General features: G+C 47.0%; 2 protein-coding genes across 5 annotated transcripts in view; both read left to right on the forward strand.

Moving 5' to 3' along the window:
• Mocos (molybdenum cofactor sulfurase) overlaps positions 1–3,588 on the forward strand; it is a 48,570-nt gene extending 44,982 nt beyond the window's left edge. Inside the window, exons 14-15 of the mRNA XM_021214997.2 lie at positions 2,277–2,381; positions 3,404–3,588. Of these exons, the coding sequence (XP_021070656.1) occupies positions 2,277–2,381; positions 3,404–3,514 (216 nt within the window). The 3' untranslated portion in view covers positions 3,515–3,588. The remainder of the gene's footprint in view (positions 1–2,276; positions 2,382–3,403) is intronic.
• A 7,109-nt stretch (positions 3,589–10,697) lies between these two features.
• The window catches only part of Fhod3 (formin homology 2 domain containing 3), a 421,297-nt gene continuing 407,590 nt past the window's right edge, over positions 10,698–24,404 (forward strand). For 2 of the 4 annotated variants that reach the window (XM_021214495.2, XM_021214497.2), the window contains exon 1: positions 10,698–11,844. In XM_021214495.2, coding sequence (XP_021070154.1) covers positions 11,680–11,844 — 165 coding nt within the window. In that variant the 5' untranslated portion in view covers positions 10,698–11,679. The remainder of the gene's footprint in view (positions 11,845–24,404) is intronic. The other 2 variants (XM_029547105.1, XM_029547106.1) reach the window with 2 other exon arrangements.

Here is a 24,404-nt window from a genome sequence, read left to right on the forward strand (position 1 = left end):
AGAGGCGCAGAGGCAGAGGCAGAGGCAGAGGCAGAGGGAGAGACAGAGACAGAGACAGAGGCAGAGGCAGAGAGAGGCAGGCAGAGGCAGAGAGGCAGAGGCAGAGAGGCAGAGGCAGGCAGAGGCAGAGAGACAGAGGCAGGCAGAGGCAGAGAGGCAGAGGCAGAGAGGCAGAGGCAGGCAGATCTCTGTGAGTTCAAGGCCAGCCTTGTCTACTTATTGAGTTTCAGGACTACATAGAGAAATCATGTTCCCCGCCCCTCCCCCCCTCCCCCCAAAAAAACCCTAAAACAAAACAAAAAAAAATGAAAAGGAGAGTTTTTTTTTTTTTCTGGGCAGTGTTGGAGCATGCCTTTAATACCAGCACTTAGGAGGCAAAGACAGGCAGATCTCTGAGTTTGAGTTCAACCTGGTCTACAGAATGAGTTCCAGGACAGCCAGAGCTACACAGAGAAACTCTATCTCAGAAAAAAAAAATAAGGGAGGGAGAGAGAGAGAGAGAGAGAGAGAGAGAGAGAGAGAGAGAGAGAGAGAGAGAGAGAGAGAGAAAGAGAGAGAGAGAGAGAGAGAGAGAGCTTAAAAAAAGCAGATATGAGAGTGTCTTTGTATAAAAGAATATCTGGAAAATGTCCCTCCTGCCATCTGAGGAACTGTTTTCTGAGGATCTTTTCAACAAAATGACCAGATTTTGGCCCAAAGTGTTTGTGAAGAGAAGCTGGCCAGGGCCTGGGTCTGGAGGCTGTTACATCCCTCTGTGCCCTAAGAGACAGTTTCCCGGGAGAAGCTAAGAGGCTTCTGCATTCTGGCCCTTGGTCCCAGGATCTTCAGCTCCAGAAGTGAGGGCTGGGTCTGGGCTTGGCATCCCTCAAATAGTGTGCGGACTCCTGGACAAACCCAGCTGAAGAAGGAAGTTCATCTTAGCTGGGTGCTGCAGTGAGCGCCCGCTGATCTTTCCACACACTCTGCCACTCGCGGGGCCTGGGACTCTCTGCCACTCGCGGGGCCTGGGAATCTGGAGCTCAGAACCACATAGACATTATTTCCTACTGGATGAATGCCTATCAGCTAGAGTGCCCACTATAGCACAAGCCAAGGCTCAGCTACATTAATGAATACTTGAAATTTCAGGGAAAAATCCCCACAAATAAGAGGCACATGTGGCCCCAGGGAAACCTGGTAGCTGACCTGGTCGTCCCAGCTGCTCAGAAGGGTGAGGCAGGAGGATCACTTCAGTTCATGCAGTCAAAACCAGCCTGGGCAACACTTTTGCATCTTATGTGTGTAGCAAAAGAGCCATCTTATTACTGCTGAGATACTGAATTTCTGTTACTATTTCTGTTTTTTTTTTCTCTTGTTATACAAGTGATAAAGCCACATGAAGTTCTTTCATACCAAATGGCTATGCCAAGTAGCTGAATGTTGGTTTATGTATTGCTGTCTGGGGTATGCAGGTATGTGTATCTGAGGACACATATAAAATACACATACCATTTGCTTTCTGCTTTAATTACAAAAGACAAATATTTCTCCACACTTTGCTTAAAGCATATTTTCTTATATTTTATTTTAAGGCCTTTGTGATTTTTTTTTTTTTCTAGAAACCCAGTCTTACGTAGTGGTTCAGGCCAGACTCGGACTTGCCATGTAACTGAAGATGAACTTGAATTTCTGATCCTTCTGCCTCCACCTCCCGAGTGCTCGTATTATAGGTGTTTATCACATGTCTGTTTTATGTAGTGTTAGGGATGGAACTCCGGGCTTTATGAATTTCTGGTAAGCACTTAGCTCTCTGACCCCACATCCCTAGCTTATTGTAGGTTAATTTGAATCCTGGTGGTAAGCAGGTACCTTCAATACCACGAGATCTCCAAGATATTTCCATATTCTCAGCTATATGTGGACAGATGCCTGCTCATGAATCTATGTTAATACTTCTAGTTCCTTTCAGGTTAAATTTCTCTGTGTACAGTTGGTTCTCAAAGCTCACAGTGCCCTGTGCCTGGCTCAGTGGTAGCTTCTGTTTGTCTTCCAAGTTCTCAGTGATTTCCTTCCTCAGATTCCCCGTCTCCAGGAACCATCGAGATTGCCTTTCACACCTTTCCTTTTCTCCACCACCCTGCCCTCACGCTGTAACTTTTCAGCCAGCAACCCCACACGGGCCATTCCCAGAATGTGCTGCAAGAGGGGCCGCTTCTGTGCTTAGGGGTTGGCCACATGTCTGTGATTCTACCATGCTCTGCCTGGCGGCCTCATCACATGTCCCCTCTCCCTGCCAGGTTCTGGGGCCCTGTCATAGGTGCCAGATGATTTGTATCGACCAGCAAACTGGGCATCGGAACCAGGATGTCTTCCAGACACTCTCTGAGAGTCGGGGGAGAAAGGTGGGTATGTGTAGGTATGTGTGCCCAACATGGCACCTCATTTCCATCTTCGCATGCCGTTGGCACATTTTCATACCGTTATGCGTATCCAGAAGTTTTCAGTAGTGGAGTGTTGTTACCCTTCCCAAAGCCAATGTTCTCGCTGAGGTCCTGAGCTTGCCCATGTTTCCCTATTATTTTTCTTGCCATCTGATGTTTCATCCAGTGTGCGTTGTTGTTTATTATGAGCATTTTAATATTCTCCCATCTTACTGAAGATAGAAGGAAGATAAAAATAACAGGCCTGGGGATGTGGCTTAGTCGTAGAGTGTTTTACATACCTAGCATGTACCGAGGTCTGTTTTCCATTCCCTACCATCTCAAGAAAAACCAATTAATTCTACTAACCTTATCTGATTTCTTCACCACAGAGATGTTATAACATAGTAAGTTAGCTCTGTGTGACTAGACGATCTGCTGAGAAGGCTCAGTATAGCTCATGATACTAAGCCCAGTGGCGCATCTCCACAGGGGTTAAAATGACTCTGTGTCATTGTTGTAGATTCTCAGTTATAAAAGCAGAGCATTTACTATGCATTCATTATATATTATACATAAATGATTCATTAGAGGCATTTATTTTTAGCTCTGCGTTTTCTGTTAGGACTTTGTGAAGAACTCCAGTCAGGCTGCATTGACGGCTTCTTGAAGCAGGGTATGATGGTAATACCTAGATCCTCCAACGAGCTCAAGGACATCCATGGTTAGATAGAGAATTTGAGGTCACCCTGGATCACAGTGAAGTCCTGTCTCAAATAAATAATAATAAATATGCAGGCTGGGAAGGAGATGACACAGTCTGCAAAGTGCGTGCCTTGTAAGCTCAGGACCCTTAGTTTGATCCTCAGAGCCCCCACCTCCACCCCCACCCCCACCCAAGCACACGCCTCTGCCTTTTGAATGCTGGGATCAAAGGCATGTTACAAATGGTTTTAACTCTTAAAATGACGTGTCTTGTCTTCCGATGGTTGCCTCCATCGCAGGTGAACTTTGGCGTGTACCTGATGCATTCTTCCTTGGATTTATCGTCTCCGTGTTTCCTGTCAGTGGGATCGGAGGTGCTCCCCGTGGTGAAAGACTGTGGAGTGTCCTGATTCCCCCCTCTTCCCAGAAACACCCAAGTGTTATCTCCTAACATTTCTCCTCCCAGGAGCATTAAAGTTTCTCTTTACAACACTGTCTACCGTTACTGAGACCTGCAACTTGATTCAGTAGAACTTTGTCTTACAATGAATGCTGCGCTCTGCCGTTGGAGTCTAGCCCACTCTTACCACGTGGCCTCTGACCTCTCTACTCACTTGCACTGACACAGCTCAGCAGAGTGCTGCCGTGCCCGCACCAAGAAAGGCTCCCTAACACATCCAAAGAATGATCACTTGTGGTCAAATTAAATATTTCACGAGACCCCGAAGATTAATTTTTTTGTTTTTAGTTTATTGAGTACATTGCAACATTGCAAAAGATTAGCTGGCTGGCAGGAACTATAGCTCACTGTCTTCCTAGTTTTCAATCTATATCTTTTTAGTGGCATAGGTTGAGGTATGATCTCATGTCACTCAGGCTGGCTTGATCTTCCTACCTTCACCTGGTGCTGGAATGTGCCATCATATCCAGCTTGACTTACATATTTTGAAGGTGTGTGTGTGTGTGTGTGCGTATGTGTTCACACTTAAGATTTCTGTCTTAGTTTTTCAACTTTTGTTTTTAGACAGGGTTTCACTGTGTATCCCAGGCTGGCCTAGAACTCACTATGTAGATCAGGCTAGTCTTGAACTCATGGAGGTCTGCCTGCCCCTGCCTCCCAAGTGCTAGGATAAGAGGTTACATACCACACCCAGCTTCTATGTCTTCTTGATGGACTGGGTCTTTTTTGATCTATAGTATCTTTTCATAACTAGTATTTTTCCAGCTGTCTGATATGTCATGTTGATGTAGCCACTTCTGAGAATTATGAACCTCCTCTCATAAATATAAATTCTGAAATTCTTGAAAAAGCATTAGATTTAGTTTAGCAATTTCTAAGAAGATTACATGTGGTGGCTATGCTGGCTTTATTTCAGGTGCACAGTGGCATTTTACTTTTGTAAGATGAAGTGAGTTTATACATTCCACAGACCTGCCCAGCTGGAGAGGGAACCTTTGCACTCTCCGCTGTGTGCTTTCTTTGCCACATTGTCACACTTGAGTAACATGAGCAAGCACTCTGCCACATGCCTCACACATCCAACTTTAATTCTCTCAGACCCCATGTGGAGCAGGCATTGGTAACCAGGAGGTGAAATGACCCCATGAAGACAGGAGAGGCAGTGCCTGGCAGAGCTTAGCCTTCAGCCCAGTCCATCTGTCCTCCCTGCTGTAAACTGATGAGTCATGGTTGTGGGCAACATGGTTGTGGTGCTTTAAATCGTCACCTTGGCTCGACCTAGGATCACCTTGGGGACAACCCCTGAGCAGACCTGTGAGGGAGCTTCTACATTAGGCTGGGGAGGGCATCTACCCCAAATGTGGGCAATACCATCCCCTAGGCTGGCTGCCGGGACTGAGTGAAAAAGGAAAAAAAGAACTGGGCACCAACATTCATCTCTCTGCTTCCTGCCCCACATGCAGTGTGAGCAGTTCTCTGCTTGCTGACCACATGCAGTGTGACCAGTTCTCTGCTACCTGCCCGCATGCAGTGTGACCAGCTGCCTCCTGCCACCATTTTTTCCCCTGTGCCACAGTGGATTTTATGCCTGGAAGTATAAACCCAGATAAATGCTCTTTCCCTTAAGTTGCTTCTGTCCTATATGTTGTCATGGCAACAAGACAAGTAGCAAATGCAGAAATGTCACCGAGGAGAAAAAGGGCTGCTGGGATCTAGAGGACCTAGGGAGCCACTGTTGGATCTTGGTTGGGACTTGAGAATCCTCAGGGACTCTGTAGCAGCCAACATCTTTGTTGGTTTATATTGTTTCATGTTGGATCTCTGAGAAAAGCTTGGCCTCTCTCATAGGCCAGTTCAGGGAGCCCTAGGAAACAAGGGAAGCCAGGCTCCACCCCGCAATCTAACTCCCTCTTCTGTTCCAGTAGAATTAACTTCTACACATTTCACCTTACACATCCCCCAATTAAAATTGTTGTAGAAATTATTTAATCCCGAGCCCCAAAGGGGCTTCTATGCTGCCTTTGACCATTACGTTCCCAGATAAAAGACTCACAGCCTTTATGTTTACAATAAGCCTTAAACAGCACAAGAGCTGGATACAGACTGACACTCTGCTGTTAGAATCTACTTTTCTATCCATAACTCCAAGTTATTACTTACTATGTTTCATCTGGACTGCTCTTAACTTCAGCTGGGCAGCCCCCAGGGTCACATTTTACTCAGGGCTGCTTCTCCTTCCTCCCCCTGCACCTTCTTCTTCTCCTTGTGGTTATCCTCTGACCCGAGGCCCAGGAAACCTAAACCCCACCTATGTCTCTTGTGCAGAGCTGCTGGCTGTTGGCATCTTTATTTACCAATCAGAAATAACTTGGGGCAGGGTTGCAGGTCTGCATGCAGACTCCAGGTCTTGGAGGCCTGCACTTAGCAGTACAATGGACAGCAAGAACAAACCTCAACATCAATCTTGGCAAATCATACTCTCTCCATGAATAGGTGACAGGACACCTTTAAGTCGCACCTGAAAAGTTGTGAGAACCACAGTTCTTATTAAAGTTAATGATGACATCGTTGTGTGTGGCACAGGGCCTTACAGTGCCTGAGAAACTCAAGCCGTGTCCACCACCCGGTGGCAGCATTAGGTAAGCTCAGAGGTGTTTCCTTACTGGATTCTGAGAACTAGTTCAAACTGGGTCAGCAAATCACAGCAGCTGAGCGACGGTGCAGGGCTTTTGGACTCTGAAGAAAATTGCATTACTGGTGATGGAGTCCTTCAAAAGTTACTGCCTGAGTCATTTCTCCAGCACATTACCTTTGAATCTACTTAGCACAACCACTCTCTGGAGTCTGCTTTTCTAGGTCTCTGCTTTTGCTGCTGTTGTTCTTTTCTCCAAGGATGTAGCTTTGAATGGACTGTTTTGTCCAGTCTGACCTCATCTACCTTTTTCTGTGTATATGTGTGACTGCATCCGTGTGCTCAAATGTGTGTCTGTGTAGAGGTGTATGCATATTGGGTTGTGTATCATATACTTGAACATCAAAAACAATGCCTACAGCAGCCCTTCATCTTGGGGTCTTCAGGTCTCTGTGCAAATTTGTGGCTTTGCTTTTATCTCACTTTCTGAGTTAGGGGTGGTCTTGCCTGACTTTGTGTCCACCCCTTCAAAAGTTGTCAAATGGACACAGCGTGATTTATTTTGTTATTTTATTTTATTTTATTTTATTTTCTGTGTGTGCCTCAGTATGTGGAAGTCTGGAGATAAGTTATGGGAGTTGATTCTCTTCTTCCATCATGTGGTTTGTAGGGAGACAGCTCAGGTGGTAAGGCTTGGCAAGCAACGCTACCCACTGAGCTCTATTGTCAGTTGCAGTTCAAACCACGAGCCCAGGGTTCAAGAAACTGTAGAGCATCTGCTCTTGATTCTTAGAAGGCGGCCTCAGTCCACAGAGGCCAGGTAAAGAGTACTGATCTAGCCTTGCCTGAGAAAACACACGGAATAGAGATGAGCTATAATCTCCCAGAAGTCCTCCACGTCAGCCAGCCAACAGGCAGCAGACACACGCACACACGGCAGGAGATGCTTTTAATTGCCTGGCTCCAGTGATGTTCTCAGATGGCAACCACAGCAGGGGTGACATTGCTGAGCCCAGCTGTAATCTGTGACCCACAGAATTGAGGGCAAATGGAATGGTTTATTACATGACAGCCATTAACTTGAAACATACTTGATTCTGGAAGTGCAGAACTACTGCAATCAAAACTCAAGCTAAAGCACGGTGATTTGAATAAGAACTGTTCCCCCAAGGTTCACGTGTTTGAATGCTTGTCCCTTCCTCCCAGTTGGTGGCACTATGGGACAGAGGGTGGGCTTTGACAGTTTCTAGGCCCACTCCACTTCCATTTTTCTCTTATTTTTCCTTTGGATGGAAATTCATGAGATTTTCCACAGTGAGGAAAGCCACAGTTCCTATAAAATTAAAGGTGGCCAGCTAACTTCCTGCTCCTGCTGCCCTGCCTGCTGCCACTGCTCCCTTGCCATTACAGACTCTCACTCTGGAACCATATGCCAAAATAAACTGTCCTCTCTGCAAGTCACATTTTGGTCCTGGTGTTTCCTTGCAGCAGCAAAAAAAAGTAACTATACACTGAGTGACAGTGATTGCAGAAGCAGGCAGCACCTGTGGCTGGGAAAGAGCCAAGAAGCTGCTGTGTAAGGATGTGTGCAGATGAGGAGATTTTAGGGAAAGCACATGCAGAACCTTCTTCTTCGAAGGACAGGGTACTTGCCCTCTACTTACCCAGCAGTCAATGTGGAGCCCGGGACAGAATCCCACCAGCAGATACTTCCACTTAGAGAGTAAGTAGGAGACTTGAGTGGCTGCCTGGCACTCCTGCCTGCATATGTTGCTGTGCTCTGCATTCTCAGGTTTGCCCCAGGGGTGGTTACATCCACCCTTTTCTATGGCTCTCAGCTCCAAGCGCTGGTGAAACTTTCATTTTTCCAAGCTACTTGCAGATACAAACTCCTTGTAGCTAGTCCTTCCTTAGCCAAGCTGGAGGTCAGAAGTCTCTGACTTTTGAACAGTCTCTATTTCAGTCATCCAGGCTGGTAGGCAGTGCTTTCATTTCTTAAAATCTCCGTGGATTGTCTGTGAATTTTACTAAGATTTATTTTATGTGTCAAACCCAGCTCTCCTGCAAGAGCAACAAGTGCTCTAAACTGCTGAGTCCTCTCTCCATCTTGCAACAATCACATTTTAAAATATATTTTACTAAGTTCATTACTTAAGCTCAGAGACTTAGGGGATTGGATGCCCTCTTCTGGCCTCCACAGGCATTACACACACATGTTGCACAGACATACAGACATGTAAAATACCTGTACACATACAAAATTTTAAAAATATATTAAAAAAGGTTCTTTTCTGCTGTCTGAAGATAATGGGGATGAAAAATTGCTTTATTTTTATAATCCTAAATTTCGAGATTCCATATTTCTTCTCTCCCTGCAAATAAAATTCATTATTATATGCAGCTGGAAGCACCCAACAGGTACTTAGAGGTGTTTTAGCGTTCTCCTTAGACAACTCCTTATCTCTTTCCGATGACTGCAGGGATCAGTTTGCCAATTGTTTCATTGTCCTATAGCATAGAACCCATCTTTCTCATCCTTAGCAGCCTGCAAAAGCATTTCTCCTAGATTAGACCTGGTTTCTTGGCACAAGGTCTCAGGCCAGAGCTTTCTCAGGGCAAGAGGAGGTGAAGTGGGGTCTTTTTGGGTCTGTTTTCGGAAGTCGTACACTGTCAATTCTACACACTCTGCTTGTAAGAGCAGGTACCAAAGCTAACTCTATTCAAAGAGTGGGGAGCTGGTATGGTGGGATGAGCCATTGATTCCAGCATGCAGTAGGCAGAACACCATGTTCAGGTGGAGTATTATGGGTTCCAGGCCAGCTGGGGCTGCATAGGAAGATTCTGTCTCCTCAAATCAACCCAATCTAATCCATTCCAATCTACCAGTCAGTCAGTCAGTCAGTCAGTCAGTCAAGGTATAGAGAAATAGGGTTTATCTTTTGATAGAAGTGGCCAAATTATGAAACCCTAAAGGGAGAGAGAGAAATGAAGGAATTTGAGGGATGTGGGGGAAGCAGGAAATGTGAGTTAAATGGATGATGTGGGGCACATGAGGAAAATCAGGTGAATATGAGGGGCTGGGGAAAATGGGGAATATGGGTAATGTGGAACAAATGAGGGGAATATGAGGGTTTTGGCGGAATGAGGGGGGATATGAATGGTGTAGAATAAATGGGAGCCAAGGGAAAACATTCACCATTGCTGTCTTTGCACAATTCCCACACCACATTAACTGCAAAGACTTTGAAGAAAGATACTCAGATTCATATACTTTCTCAAAAACCCCTTCTAGGGAGGGTACATACTTATATCACCCACAAAAGGGGGAAAAAAAAACAAGAAAAAGAAGGCTTTAGTTTCTTGTTGCTTAGGTAAAACATCTGGCAGAACAAATAAAGAGGGATAGGTTTCTTTGGGTTCTTAGTAAGGAAAGATCTAGACTATCATGCTTGGGAAGAGATGCAGCTGGGGTGTGAGGTGGCTACATTGTATCCACAGTCAAAGCTGGAGTGTGTGGTGGCTACATTGTATCCAAGGTCAAAGCTGGAGTGTGAGGTGGTTACATTGTATCCTTAGTCAAAGCTGGAGTGTGTGGTGGCTACATTGTATCCACAGTCAGAAAACACAGAAATGGGTGCTTGTCCTTGGCTTGCTTTCTCCCAGTGCTAGCCCAGGGGGAGAGTTTCATCTACTGTTCAGGGTGGGTCTTCTTTTCCTCATTCTGACTTTTCTGCAAACATCATTCTATAACGCTTCAGAGGTACATTACCATGGTGATTCTAAATACAGTGACGTTAACATTAAATATTAGCCATCATAAACCCAAAAAAGGATGTTTCAAGCATGGTGCATCACCTAGTTAGAGAGGCTGAGGCAGGAGGATCATGACTTTGAGGCCAGGATGGGCTTCATCAATGCCTCTACCCTTGTTTTTGAGATGGGGGTCTCTTTATTATGTAGCTCTGGATGTTCCGGGACTCACTATATAGATCAGGCTGGCGTCGAACTCAGAGAGAGTTGCCCTCCTTTGCCTCCTGAGCAGTAAAAGTATTAAAAGGTGTGTACCATGCCCGTCTAAAATTCTGTCTCAAAAACTAGTCTCCCTTCAAATCCAAACAGACTAGGACAAGACAGAAAGGAATCAGAGGCTGTGAAAAAGAGCCACAAAGGAGATCTTCAGGATAGGGCCCTATAGGACAGGAGGACATGCACACACAGAGAGAGAAGGCTTGCGAAAGATGCGAGTGAGGCTGCTAAGTGAAGAGTAAGGGTTTCTTTTCTCTTGAAACCAGAGAAAAGGGGGAGGGACGCAATACGGAGCCATTTTGGATGTGAAGAACGATTGGACACTGATTATTGATTAGGGTGACCAAGAGGGATTAGGTTATCTTCAGTAATGTGGCCTGGGAATGGAAAAGGTGGTGAGTTCTCTTTGGAAACGTAAGGGGTCGCCCGTGAGCAGCAAGGAGAACCGGGATATGCTGCGTGGTATTGCCACTCCAGACTGGAGGGAGAAGGCAGACTGTCAAACGACATGCCTAGTCCCTGTTGTGAGGGAGACCCCAACTCCCACCTCGGTTCTTCTCAGCATCTTCATCATTCCGGGATCTGACCATAAGCACCCTTCTTCCTCTGTCGCTGAAGGTCAAGTTAGAACTTCCGGAGACCTTACTGAGGAGAGGGTTGGTGATGATGGGACAGGTTCAACTGTAACTTTCAGGCAGCTGTCCGGGTCCGGTCTTGGGGTCGTGGAGTCTCTCTTTAGAGTCTACCAATTCTCACTGCGGGCGCCCTTGGGCGCAAGAAATGCTGCTGGGATTCTTAGGCCCTCTATTCTCCTATTTAGCTTCTTTTCTCTCCGGCGCTAACCTCCCTAGAGTCCTTGCCCGGGCTTCGGATCACTAATCTCCCAGTCACAGGCCTGCAGAGAGCTTTGCTCCCTGGTCTGGCTGCCCAGCAGCAGGGAGACCGGCTCTGTCGCCTCCATCTGGGAAGGGTTGTGCTGTTCCCTGTCCTAGGGGGAACGTAGTCAGAGGACTGCCTTGCCCCCAGTCTTGTGCCAGCGCTCCAAAGCTGGTGCATCTGGAACCTGGGCAGCAGGCACACGTGCAGAGAGCTCTGCGCAGGGGCGTTTCTGCGCGTTGATTGCTGCTAGGCTCAGGGCTGCCGACGCTGCGCAAGTGGCTCTCGCATTCCCTGTCCCTGCAGCGGTCGCGAAGGTCGGGGAAGCCCGGTCCGGTGCCTAGTAAACCGAGCAGGGGAGGAGCCCAGGCGGGAGCGGGCGGAGGAGGGGGCGCAGCCCCGCCCCCGCCCCGCCCCCCGTGGCCGGAGTCCGGGCTGCAGCCGGGCGCGCCGAAGCCTGCGAGCCCGCGAGCCTGCTAGCGGCGGCAGTGGCGGCAGCTTCTCCTCCGCACAGACCCGGCACCCCGGCCTGCGCGGCCCGCTGACCCTGGGGCCCGCGCCCCACGGGGCAGGGATGCATCATGGCCACGCTGGCTTGTCGCGTGCAGTTCTTGGACGACACCGATCCTTTCAACAGCACCAACTTCCCAGAGCCAAGCCGGCCACCGCTGTTCACATTCCGCGAGGACCTGGCTCTGGGCACCCAGTTGGCCGGGGTCCATCGGCTGCTGCGGGCGCCGCACAAGGTAAGAGCCGGCGGGATAGGTAGGGGGCTGGAGACGCACCCCCTGCAGCTGTGCCTGTCGGGGTGGGGGCGCTGCAGACGGACTGAACTGGCCGAGGCCCGGGGGACACGCGCCCAAGGGCAGATGCCACTGAGGCTTAGGCAGAGGGGCCCGGAGCACCCAGAAGCTGGCGAACGACTCTCTTTGGCTGGCGGGAAGGACAGCTCTATGCCCCAGTGCAGATCTTTGGGCGAGCGGGGCCCAGCAGGTGCCATGCCGGCCGGAGGCGGGTTGCGTTAGGATCTCCGTGGCCTCTCCGTTAGCTCGGCCTGGTGGGCGGGGTGCAGCTCGGACGCCCAGGCGATCGGCCTGGGTACCCCGATTGGCCCCGAACCGCGAGCAGAAAGAGCCCTGGGGACTGCGGGACCCGGTTTTCTTGAAGAGAGTCCTGAAAGATGCTGGGGTCAGAAGCTCTGTTGGGCCTCCCAGGCACTGTGGGCGGCTGGGCGACCCTTGCGACAAAGCACGCTTTCCGGGAACACCTCCCCCTCCTCCCTCTGGGAGGGGGCGCGAGCACTACGATAGCGTTCACACTATCCGTTTTTTTTTTTCTTCTGAGGAGCAGGTGGCCTCAGGAACCTTGGAGAAGCAGCCCCTGTGGGAGGAAGGGCGGGGGCGCGGGCAAGGGGCGCACAAAGCCTCGGCCCAGGAGCCCCAAGAGAGTGTCCCCTGGGAAGAATGGCCTCTCAGTCCACCCGTTAGAGTTTTCTTTTCATGTCTTTTCTTTCTTTTTAACCCTTTGAAGGAGGCCAGGCGTCTTGCAAAGTGATTGTAAGGAGTCAGGCATTGGAAGCTAATCATTTGGTTCTCTGGGAAAGCCCTTCCCGCTTACACAGGCTTACTACACCTTGAAGGGTTTCCCTCCTTGATGTATTTTCTGCTTAGGTGCACATCAAAGTTTAGAGTCAAATAATTCCTTGAGCATCAACATGGACACACATTTGGGAGAGAGAGCTCTTAATTCCAAGAGCAAAAGTGAATTTTGAAAAACCCTTCGGCTTTCTGTTAAGATGCCCACTTGCTTTGAAAGAAAAGGAGGAGGCTGTGTAAAGGTTTGGCAGCGATGCCCTCTTGCTCTGAGTTCATCCCATCGAACTAGTAACCCGTTTTGTTTTGAATGAGGACTGGGGCAGATCTCTCTCATTCCTTCCGTACTGGGGCTGAGTGGTTATCACGGTTCTTAGATTCTTTCTGACCATAGAGCACCATACCCAGAGAGACAGAGGCTTAAGAATCGCTTTAGTAAGTTCTTGCCCCATCTCTGGCAGTGGATTCAGTTAAAAGTTTTCACAGTGTCTTCCACTTCATGGTTATTCCATTCATCATGGTCTCAGATTACAGTGATCATTTGTTGAAACCCCAGAAGCCTCTAATTGTGGTTGTGACCTTGAAGTGGTCTCCTTGGATTGCAAACCTTATATACATGGGTTGACCTTTCAGGCTCTGAACTCAAATATGTTTTTATGTTTCCATAGTCTTCATCTAGCGTTCCTGGTGGGGCAGGAAATCTTGATGCTCCTCCAGAAACCGTTAGTACAGCAGCTTCTGAGGTACCCTTTGTGAAACACGCACAAGAGGGTTTAGAGAAAACCATAGCTGCCCAGGCTCAGTCTTAGAAATCTTTTGGCTAAAGACACCAGCAGTATTTGTATTTGCTTTTAGACACTGAGAGTCTTTGCACTTGGGGACAGAGCAGGCAGCTGACGGCTAGTCAAGAGTCCCATCAAGCAGAATTCAGGGCATCTGTGTGTTTAAGTACGCATGCATATCTTTAATGTGCTAGTTAGTTTAAAACTAGCAACTTTAAAAACAAGATTTAGGACAGTGTTGCATATCCCAGGCTAACCTCCATTTAGCTATGTATCCAAAGAAACCCTTGAAGTTTTCATCCTCCTGTCTGTGCATCACAAGTGCTGGGATTACAGCTGTGCCACCACAGCCACCTTATGCAGTGCTGGAGACCAACGGCGCTTTGTGTGCGCTACAACACCCAAACTGGATCTTCAGCTCCTCCAGCAGATTGTCCTAAAGTTGGGGGATCAACCTGTGGTGGAAGGCATGTCAGTCGGGAGCACTCGGTGGGTCGTCTGTGCTCCACCGGGGCCCTAGTGCATGATCCCACTCAACACCACAGAGTTCTGTCAACTTTCTGTTTTAGAGGCAGAGAAGCAGAGGTAGAGAGCAATTAAGTAACCTGATTTCTCTGCCCACAGTAGGGAGCTGAGAGCCTAACTAGGCCCATGTGACTGGACACCTTTGTGCTGCTCTGCCCTAAGAGCATCTCTGTAAGTGAGGGCAAAAATTAGATACTTCCCTGGCCTTCTCATCCATTACCTTGGGAAGTTCACCTAACAGCCACCTTTGTGTGCTGGGGACTTGTTGGCCTGGGGACAGGTGATGTTACACAGATAAGGGCTTGAAGAATTCCTGGCCTGGTACAGTTCTTAGAGGTGGGAACATCATAGTCACCGACTGTGCTGTGAGTTAGCAGCTGGAGGGGACAGGGATTCACTGTCATTCCAGGGAGCCCCCTGGAATTCTGGGGAGTTCACTGTCATTCTGGGGCAGTGTTCTGAGACAGGCCTTTGCAAGAGGGCCAGAACTCTGGGAGATCGAAGGGGAAAACATGAGGGTGGACTCACGTACACACATGCCCAGTGTTCTCAGCCTTGCCCTGCAGGTCGAAAGCAGAGAAAAGCATATAAGGTGTAAGCCTGGGCTTCAGGAGCTCCTGCATAAAACCAAACAAAAACATACCAGCACGGCACCCGAGACTCCAAGGAGAGGCAGGAAAATGGCTCAGTGAAAGTGCTGGCCACGCAAACGTGAACACTTGAGCTCAGTATCCCAGAACTTAAAAAAAAATAAAAGTTGGGTGCAGTGGTGCATGGGTGTAATCCCAGCACTTTGTGAAGACTAAAGGATCCTTGGGGCTTGTTGGTTTGCCGGTGTAGCTGAATCAGTAAGTTCCAGGTTCAGTGAGAGACTTTGTCTCAAAATTAAAGTGGGAGTGATTGAAGAAGATACCTGATGTTAATCTCTGGCTCTACATGCACGCACACATACATGCACACACACATGCACACATACATGCACACACACATGCACACACATGCATACACATATGCACATACATGCACATACACATGCACACATACATGCACACATACATGCACACACACATGTACCACCCCCATACACACAACGAAAAGAATCTAAGGGCATTCTCCCTCATTTCATAGACAAAACAGGAACTGCAGAGTCTTTGTATAAAAAGAGTAAGGACTAATACACTAATACACATATATATATATATGAGTGTTTTGCCCACATGTACATCTGTGTATTATGTGTATTCTAGAACTAGAGTTCTGGACAGTTGTGTCTGCTGTATGGGTGCTGGAAACTGCACCCAGGTCATCTGCAGGAGCAACAAGTGTCCTTAGCCACGGAGCATAGTTCTAGCTCCTATACTTAGTGGTTTGATTTGGGGACATTTTCATTGTATACCCAAGAGAGGAGTGGCTGGAGTGTGACAGCTACTGTGTTCTTGGTACTTGTCTGACCCAAGAACATCCTAGACCCGTATCACCTCAGTAGCTTGTGGCTACTGAGGCCAGGGACTGATGCTATTGCATGTCCTAGCAAGACAGACATATGAGTTTGAAATCCCCAAACTAGCTTCTGACACAGATCTGTCCCAATGGAGCTCAGTGGCTCTACATTAGTGTCTAAATGTTCTCTTCCCAGGAAGCTTGTCCATATGCTTACACATCTTACTGGCCTCACTCACCTCAAGTGTCCTCTCTTTAGTCGTTTTTCAGGACCTCTGTCTTTGTGGCTATCCGCAGAGCTTTGGGTATCCTATCTGTAGAACAGCCAGTTGCACCGAGGATTTTGCTGCAGGCGCAAGGCCTGAGCACTCAGAGCTCTCCTGAGCTGCTATCTACCATGATGCTTGGTAGTTTCAGTACAAATTACCACCCGAGTGCATGGGTTACAGGTGACGTTCATCAGGCTGATAGTACATGGGGTTCTTACTACTTTCTGTATGTTTAGATAACTTCCTGCAGGTGACACCCTGGTGTCTCCTTTCTCTGTGTTGCACCTAGAAGCTAAGTAGTGCCAAGATAGGGTGTTCACCATGCTGATTGACAGGTGTTACTTTTAGAACACAAATCCACCGGTATTACTGCCCTAATGAATTTCCACCTTAATCCTCTTAAGGGACACATCTGTTTGCTACATTACATTGAGATTTTTCAAAGATGAGATCATTAGTAAACTTGGCAAGTGGGTTGTGCCTTGGCATCTTAGGACAACGCTGTTTAAGAATGTTCTATGAATGGCTACGAGTCTAAGCAGGGTTGAGTCTAACCGCTGTAATTAGCTCACTTGGTTGGAACCTTGCTATTGAGATCGGGATCATGGGATTGAACCCTTTATGGGTCAGCTGGCTTTGCTTCATGCATGGCCACAGACCATGTTGGTAACCCAGCCAGACATCCAGCAGGTGCTCTCATGGCTCCTTGCAAGTATCTGAGTTGGAACAGAATGACAGCAGACTTGGTGGTGGTGGGGGGAGGGGTTGGGGCAAGGCTCCTCTGGAATGAGTTTGTGTTGGAGACTGTCCTTTAGTTAAATGTGTCACTTATCTACATCCCCAGCAACTGTGGCAGGTGGACTCATAAGGAACCTCCAGGGAACACCTAAGGAAACTGAGGCATAGATAGGTAAGAAGGTTGTTTAAGGTCGTGCTGCTTTAAGTGAAGGAGCCGGGATTTAAGGTCGAGTCTTTTTTTACTCCGAAGGCTGTAGCCAACTGTGTCCATTATTAGAAAACCATCAGAGCACGTGCTGCTGTTCCCCCACAAGGCTGGGGCAAGGCTGCTGCTCCCCCACAGGGGCGGGGCACGTGCTGCTGCCGCCCATGGGGGCGGGGCGGGGCTGCCTGCCACTGGGCTGTGACTTAGGGGCAGGCGCGCTGCTCTGGTGAGTCCTACTGTTGATACTCTGTGGGGCCTGTGCCTTTTGTCCTTGAAGTCCAAGCTGGGTCCTTCGGCAAAACACAGGCCTGCCCTCCCCCTCTCCCACGGGACCGTGAAATGTTAGTTCTTACTGGTGGCAGCTTTAAACTGATTAACATGCCAGGTCAACTCAGGAACGCCCTTCCCCCACCTTCTTTTCTTTTCCTTGGGTTCTCTTTAGTGATGAAACTTTCCAACCTCACGGGACTTGGCTTTCTTCAGCCAGAGGCAGTAATGGTCCTGATGGCTACCTCATCTGCTGTTCCTCCGACTTCTGTGGCTGACTTATACCCGTTTGAAAACAACCTCTATTTTTGGCCCATTTGCGGTGTTGGGTTTGACATTCATACTTTTTTGGGTTGGGAAGACAGAGCAGTTGGAGAGTGAAGTAAAGAAGAAAGGGAGGCAAATATTAAGTCACAGCAAAATGGTAAGCCTCAGCTGTGACAGGGATGCTATCAGCAAAATGGAGGTCAGTACTATTTCTCCGTCAAATAAGTTTCGAAGAAAAAGAGAAGACACGAAAGAAAAAAATATAAAGAATTTGAGATATACACTAGCCAATATAAGGTTCTAACTGTAGGCTGAGTCAAACAAATGCATTGTGAATAAATATTTAACATTAGTGGGAAAAATCCAACGTAACTGCCTAGTTGGTAGTGCACGTGATTAACTTTGAAAATTACATATTTATTTACTTATTTTGTGTGGGTGTATACCTGTGTGTGTACAAGTACTGTGGCATGTGTGTGGAGGTCAGAGGTCAGCTTTCAAGCATTGCCCCCCCCCCCTTCAACCATGTGGGTCCCTAACCTGAACCCAGGTTGGCAGATTTAGCAGGTAGGCCTCTTTTCTGGCCCCACGTGATTAATTTTAAGGTGAGAGAAAAGTATGCTGCTATTGAAATAAGAATTTGTGATGTTCAGAGATGTGTTCTGAAATACTTAATAGTCTGGATTATGACAGGACTGGGATTTGTTCCAGGATGATCTGAGACTAAGAAGCAGGTAGGTGGGTCAGTGTCCAGATGGGGCCAGGTTAAACTGGACTATGGGGATGTGGAGAAGGATCTGACAGTATTTCTTATACGTTTGCATTTTTTTTTTCCCTGTAAAGAGACGAACCCTCTGGGATCAGAGCGCTGTCTTTAAGGTATACTGTTCCCTGAACATGTGCAGTATGGCCAAGTGAAGTGTTTGTCTTTCGAAGTTATGTCTCACTATACAGCCCCAGCTGGACTTCAACATGTAGTCTTCACCTGCCTATGCTGACGCTGAGATTTCAGGCATGTGCCGCCATGCCTAGCCTCTGATGATATTTATTTCTTCCCACTCTGTCATAGTCCCCTTAGGATTTACGAAGCCACCATTTTTGTTTGTGTTTGGATTGCCTTTCCAGCCTCTGCTGATCACCAGGATGACGTCGGCAAGTACCTGTTCCATCACCTGCTGGCTTGGTAAAGGAAATGCCAGGGAGGGCTCCTTCTGGCCTCTAGGATAGGCACCAGCGTTGTTACCACTAAATAAGATGTGATTGCAGCTGAAATAAAGGACACCTTATATGAAGGCAAACCAGCTTCCCACTGCTGTTGAAGCCTGTGGCCTGCCTGCTGGTCACAGCGGGGCTTGGTTTCAAGTGAGCCAACCCTGCCACTTCCTTCGTTTTGGCTCCAAAGGGCGCCTTGGGGGTGTAACAAATGGCAGGGGTAATTTAACAAGAGAAAAATGGGAGTTTGTGTATTTCTACTATTACCTTCAACTTCTGTTTTTATGGGCAGACTAAAACATTTGCGGGCTATCAAAGAGGGGATAAGATGGACCATTTTGGAAGGAAAAAAAATCAACTAACAACCAGAAAGAATATATTTTCAGAAGTTTCAGAATTTTAGGGAGAGTGACAGATGGGATCTACATTGTATCTGTTTATAACTAGGGCTCCTCCTCTCCTCTGGTTTAGTCTATGTGAGCTTTACTCTCACTCCTGCTTCAGTGCTGGGGTACACATGTGCCCCACTATTCCACAATCCCTTTTTACCGTTAGTTTTGTAATTTAGAAATTAAAATGTTAGCCTTTAAGGGGAAATGTTTAAGGACAAATATTAGGAAAACCATCTTAATCTGTTTGAACAAATTAAAAATAAGAAAACATTGAGGGCTCAATAAGGAGCAGTTCCCCAAAGTTTGTCAGAAAGGAAGCAAATTCGTTTCTCAAGCGCCTCATCAAATATTGTTTTGTTCAAGAATGAACCAGAAATAACCAAGAAGGAAACTTCCCGAGTGCTTCTAGAGTTACTCTGCTTCACCGCGCTCTGATATTTTCTGAAGATGGGAATGAAAGGCTGGAATGGAGTGTAAAACATGACAGTTACAGGATAAGCCCAGGGTGTATGTGTGCGTTTGTGCGTTCGTGCATTCGTGCAGCTGGCAGCTGATCTCCTGGGGCTGGAGTGGTTGTGAGCCACTCCACGTGGGTGCTGGGAACTGAACTCAGGATGAGCAAGCACTCTCAACCATTGAGACATCTCTCTGGCCTCACCAAGGCACCTTCCACTGGTTAAGCAGATGCAAAGGGCAGTGTGAGTTTTATAGCAAATGATTGATAGATGTAATGATTGATAGATATCTACTTTTATTATTGCTATGACTAAATACCAAAACAAAAACAAAACCCCAAACCAAAGACAACAACCCCCCCAACAATTCCCCTCCCCAATCCCCCAGACCAAAACTAAACAAACAAACAAAAAAACCCAACCAAAACCCAAACAACCAAATGAAACAACAACAACAACAACAAAAACAAAAATGGCAACTTAGGGGAGTAAGAGGTTTCTTTGGTTATGGTCCAGGTTTTACAGTCTATCATGTAAAGAAGGTGGGACAGAGGAGGCAGCTCCTGTCTGTGGTGGAGGCCACTTGCTTATGTCTTGGTGGGTCAGGAAGCAGAGAGAGGACCATGAGTGCTTAGCTAATGGTCTCCTTTTTCTCCTCTTCCTCAGGACCCAGAATCCCCCCCCTCCCAGAGGTGCTCTTTCTATTGGTGCTCCAGACATTTCTTAATCCAATCAAGTTAGCCTTCTAACATTACTGCCACGGTGGCCAGATGTTCCTGGATTGAATGGGTAGACCTGACAAGTTTAACCAGTGGGGTGTCCTGAGAGGTGTGTTCCTGGAAGCCAGAATGAGGAGGAGGGTCCTGCTGACCAAACCAGGGTCATGCATAGCATGGTACCTACTCACTAGTCCTGGTGTTTTTCCCTGCTGTACCGTAATCATGGTGAACTTGCTTTAGCTATGACTTAAGGTCATCTTTTCCAGTGCTGAGTTTGTTACAAGGGTGAGTCCTGTGTCAGTGGGAATAACCCCTGACGCATACACATAAGCATTCAGTGGCGTTGGCTTTGAGACAACTGACACAGTTTTTTTTCCCCCCTCTCTCCTCTTTCTTCTCCATTTCTCTTTTTTCTCCACTGTTCTTAAATGACAGCAAAATAAAATTAATAGTACCACACACTGAACAATCTAGGTTTCATCCCTTGTGAACAGTGACCGACTTCTCTGGTGGGAGTCATTGCTGCAGGGCACTTTGAGGGGCAGGGGATGGATGTTGTAGGGAAACAGTGTGGAGGTGTGATGGCTCATTTAGATTGTCCATTTGATTGGATTATTATCCTGAGGGATTAGTGGATCTTACCAGTGAGAACATTTCCAGAGAGAACTAACTGATGGAGGATGTGGACAGCAGCATCCCATGGTGGGGTATTCAACTGGACCGAATAGACAGAGAAATCTAGATGAAAACCAGCATGTTTCTTCTGCTCCCAGTCTCATATTCCTGCTGCCATGCTGTCCCTACTACGATGTACGATGGACTGTGAGCATAAGACAGCTCTTTCCCTTTCCGTTGTTTACTGGCAGGTATTTGTCTGCAACATAGGAAAAGGAAGCTGATATAGAGGGTTGAGAGGGTGTGGCCTACCCATGCCAGTGAGAATGGAACACACTGTCAACCCAGCCTCAGGACCGGTCACTTCTGCAGACTTGGGACTTGCTTCTGAGTCCCACTGTCATGTCTTTCTCCATTCTCTAATGACAACTCTGTGCTCTGTGTGGCCTTTTGTGTTAAGTCTTGATGTCTGGCGAGGTGGGGGCTTCCTCCTGGCCATGGAGCAGTCACAAATAGGCAAAGAAGAAAAGGCAAGAGAGAATCAGATATGTTCCATTTAACACGAACCAGCAACCCACACAGGGGCTTATGATCATATCCCAAGAAAAGAGGTTTTTAAAAATGAGGGTCAGGGCACTTCCCTCCTCTGCACTCAGAAGCCCTTTGTTGTTCAAGGTAGACTCCAAAGCCCTTGAGTGGCCAGTTCACTGCTTTAAGGGGCTAAGTATTATTTTTCTTGTGTGTGTGTGTGTGTGTGTGTGTGTGTGTGTGTGTGTGTGTGTGTATGTATGTGCATGTGTGTTGTGTATGCCTGCACATGCTTTGTACCCTGATCTTTACACTACAGTTATATATTGCTGTGAATTTGAACTGTGTTTATGAACACAGGGTGATGTGTTCGGAGAGTGATTATACTGGCCGAGTTAGAGATCTTGAGAGAAGAATCAAGAGGGAATTCAGCCCTATACAACAAGTAAGACAGAGTGGGCATGTGTCTAGGTTTGGAGACCGCAGAAAACTGTACTGAAAAAGATGCCAACCACTGTTCTTATCACCCAAGGGGACTGACTGTTACTAACACTTTAACATCTCACTATAACTTGAATATCCATGAACATAAAGTATAAAAGTATATTTGAACATGTGCTAAGTCATCAGATATTTTTTTAGGCACATAATCTTTAATGTCAGCACGGTAACCTAGTCTGTTCCTGGACCATGATCCATGTAATGACTACTCCCAGACCATGAGGGAAAGCACTCCACTTCCTGTAATGATTAACTTGCTCCAAGCTTGTGCATGCATGCATGAATGAACCATTGAATATTTAGGTAGTTGGCAGTAAAGAAACAACAAGTAATTCTATAATACATTTACTTAAAGAAAAAACAAATATATGTGCTTAAATCTGTTTATTTCCTTAATTAAATCCCTAGCTGTTTAACGGCTGAGTTGAAGGATTGAGATCTCATCTTCGAGGGAGGAAATTTCTGCAGCGGAGGCAATGGGGGTGGTTGGAAAAGTGGTCTCTGAGTCAGGGTAGAGACGGCAGAGGGACGGGCAAGCTATGCGCGTCAGGGACAGATTGACGTATGTCCCTTGCTCCCAGCTGTTGTGTCACTTCTGAGAATGACACAGAATGACTGATGGAAGCCTGAGTAAGTGATGTGTGTGCACCCCACTGCTCTGCACTGAACGCTCTCTGCCCAGGACTCTCTAGTTCTTTCTGTGTTCAGTGTCAATGTCTCCCACCAAGGTTCGAAGCTCAGCAGAAAGACACATATCTGATCTCCTTTCAATAGAGTTCTGACGTCCTGATAGGTAATTGCCCTCTAGTAAATATTTTTAATATCTAAAAGAGTTATATTAACTGGTAACAATATTTATGTAAAATGCTTATACCCATGGTAGGTCTTATATTCTCAGACCATTGTCAGGTCTCTAACCTACCAACTCGCTTATTGTATGTTACAACTTCTCAAACTGAAGGTGAGTGAGGCAGAAGCAAGTTCTCCAAGCTCGATCTATGCCAAGTTTTCAGATGAGAAAGTCCCACTTCCACAGAAGGGTCAGGTTGGCGAGGTGAGGCCACGTGTCCCTGCAGGTGTTGTTTTCTGTTGCATTTGGATTCTCACCACCACAGAGAACCATTCAACACGGTGTGTCTCATCAGGACTCTACTATCTATGGATATATAGTTACACACCTGACTACCTTCCTGAGACACAGATATAGGGCGTGTCACTTACAGTGATGGCATGATAGCCCATGCACACATCATGACAACGGAACTGCCCAGTGGCTTTCCAATTTCAATCCAAGACTCATATGCAAAGGAGTTTGCATGGAGGACACCTGGGAGACTACCTGGCGGCTGCTCTAGGACCAGGTCAGGAATTCTGTGATGAAGGAGGACACCAGGCTAGACTTGAAGCCTACTGTCCAAAATGGATAAGCATCACTTCTTTAAATTTTTTTCCCCCAATGGGGTGGTTTTCCCAAAGTTTAGATCACCAATCAAAGAGTGTATCTGGAAGGATTCATGGCTCTAGATACAAATGTAGCAGAGGATGGCCTTGCCTGACAACAATGGGAGGGGAGACCCTTGGTCCTGGGGAGGTTTAATGCCCCAGTGTAGGGGGATGCTAGAACTGTGGGAGAGTGGGGGTGGGTGGGGGAGCACTCTCATACAGACAAAGGGGAGGGGGAAGGGCAAATGTGGGATGGGGGGGCTAGTGGAGGAGGTAACCAGGAAGTGGGATATCATTTGAGATGTAAATGAATGGAATGATTAAAAAGAAAATAAGATGGCAATACAAAAAAAAAAAAAAAAAGCTAAAAAATAAAGTCACTTTAATTCTCCCCAATTTTTTTTTTTATTCATTCTTTTCTCTCATACATCACATTGGGATCTCAGCTTTCCCTCCTTCTACCCCTCCCAGATTCCCCTTCTCCATTCCCACAGGTTCAGTTCCTATCTTCCCCTAGGAAAGAATAGGGCTCACAGGGGCATCAACAGAATGTACAACAATAAGACCATGCATAGACCCTCCTTACGTCAAGGCTGGGCAAGGCAACCTAGTAGGAGGAAAAGGATCCCCAAAGCAGATCAAAGAGTCAGAAACATTCCCACTATCACTGTCAGGAGTCTCCCCAAATACCAAGTCAAAAACCATAGCATATGCAGAGGGCCTAGTGGCTCTGTGATTACTGTTTCCATCTCTGCCAGCCCCCATGAGACCTACTTAGTTGATTCCTTGGCCTGGAAACAACACTTCTTTAAGCTGGGTTGTCCTTATTGCTTTGGTCCTGAACACTGGGCCCTATTGCTGCCTATGATGAGTGTTAGGGAGGGAGAGGACCACTGGTGATAAGGGACCCCTCCCGCCAGGCCACTGTGGCTGTAGCAACTATGATTAGTGGATTTGGAGAGGCAGGGGTGTAGCCATGGAGCCTAACTATTCTTTCTTTACCTGTATACTTTAGGACATTATTTATTTATTTTGTTTGTTTACTGAGACAGTGTCTCATGTGGTTAAGAGCCATCTTGAACTCACTATATAACTAAAGATGGCATTAAACTCTTGGTCCCCCTACCTCCACCTCATAAACCACTGGGATCATAGATAGGTGCCACCATGCCCAGTTCTCACACTTGGATTTTTTTTTATTATTATTTTCTTTATTTACATTTCAAATGCTATCCCAAAAGTTCCCCATACCCTCCCCCTGCCCCTGCTCCCCTACCTACCTACTCCCACTTCTTGGCCCTGGCTTTCCCCTGTGCTGGGTCATATAAAGTTTGCAAGACCAAGGGGCCTCTCTTC

Source organism: Mus pahari, chromosome 15 (genome assembly GCF_900095145.1).
Source record: "Mus pahari chromosome 15, PAHARI_EIJ_v1.1, whole genome shotgun sequence".
Classification (NCBI taxonomy): Eukaryota; Metazoa; Chordata; class Mammalia; order Rodentia; family Muridae; genus Mus; species Mus pahari.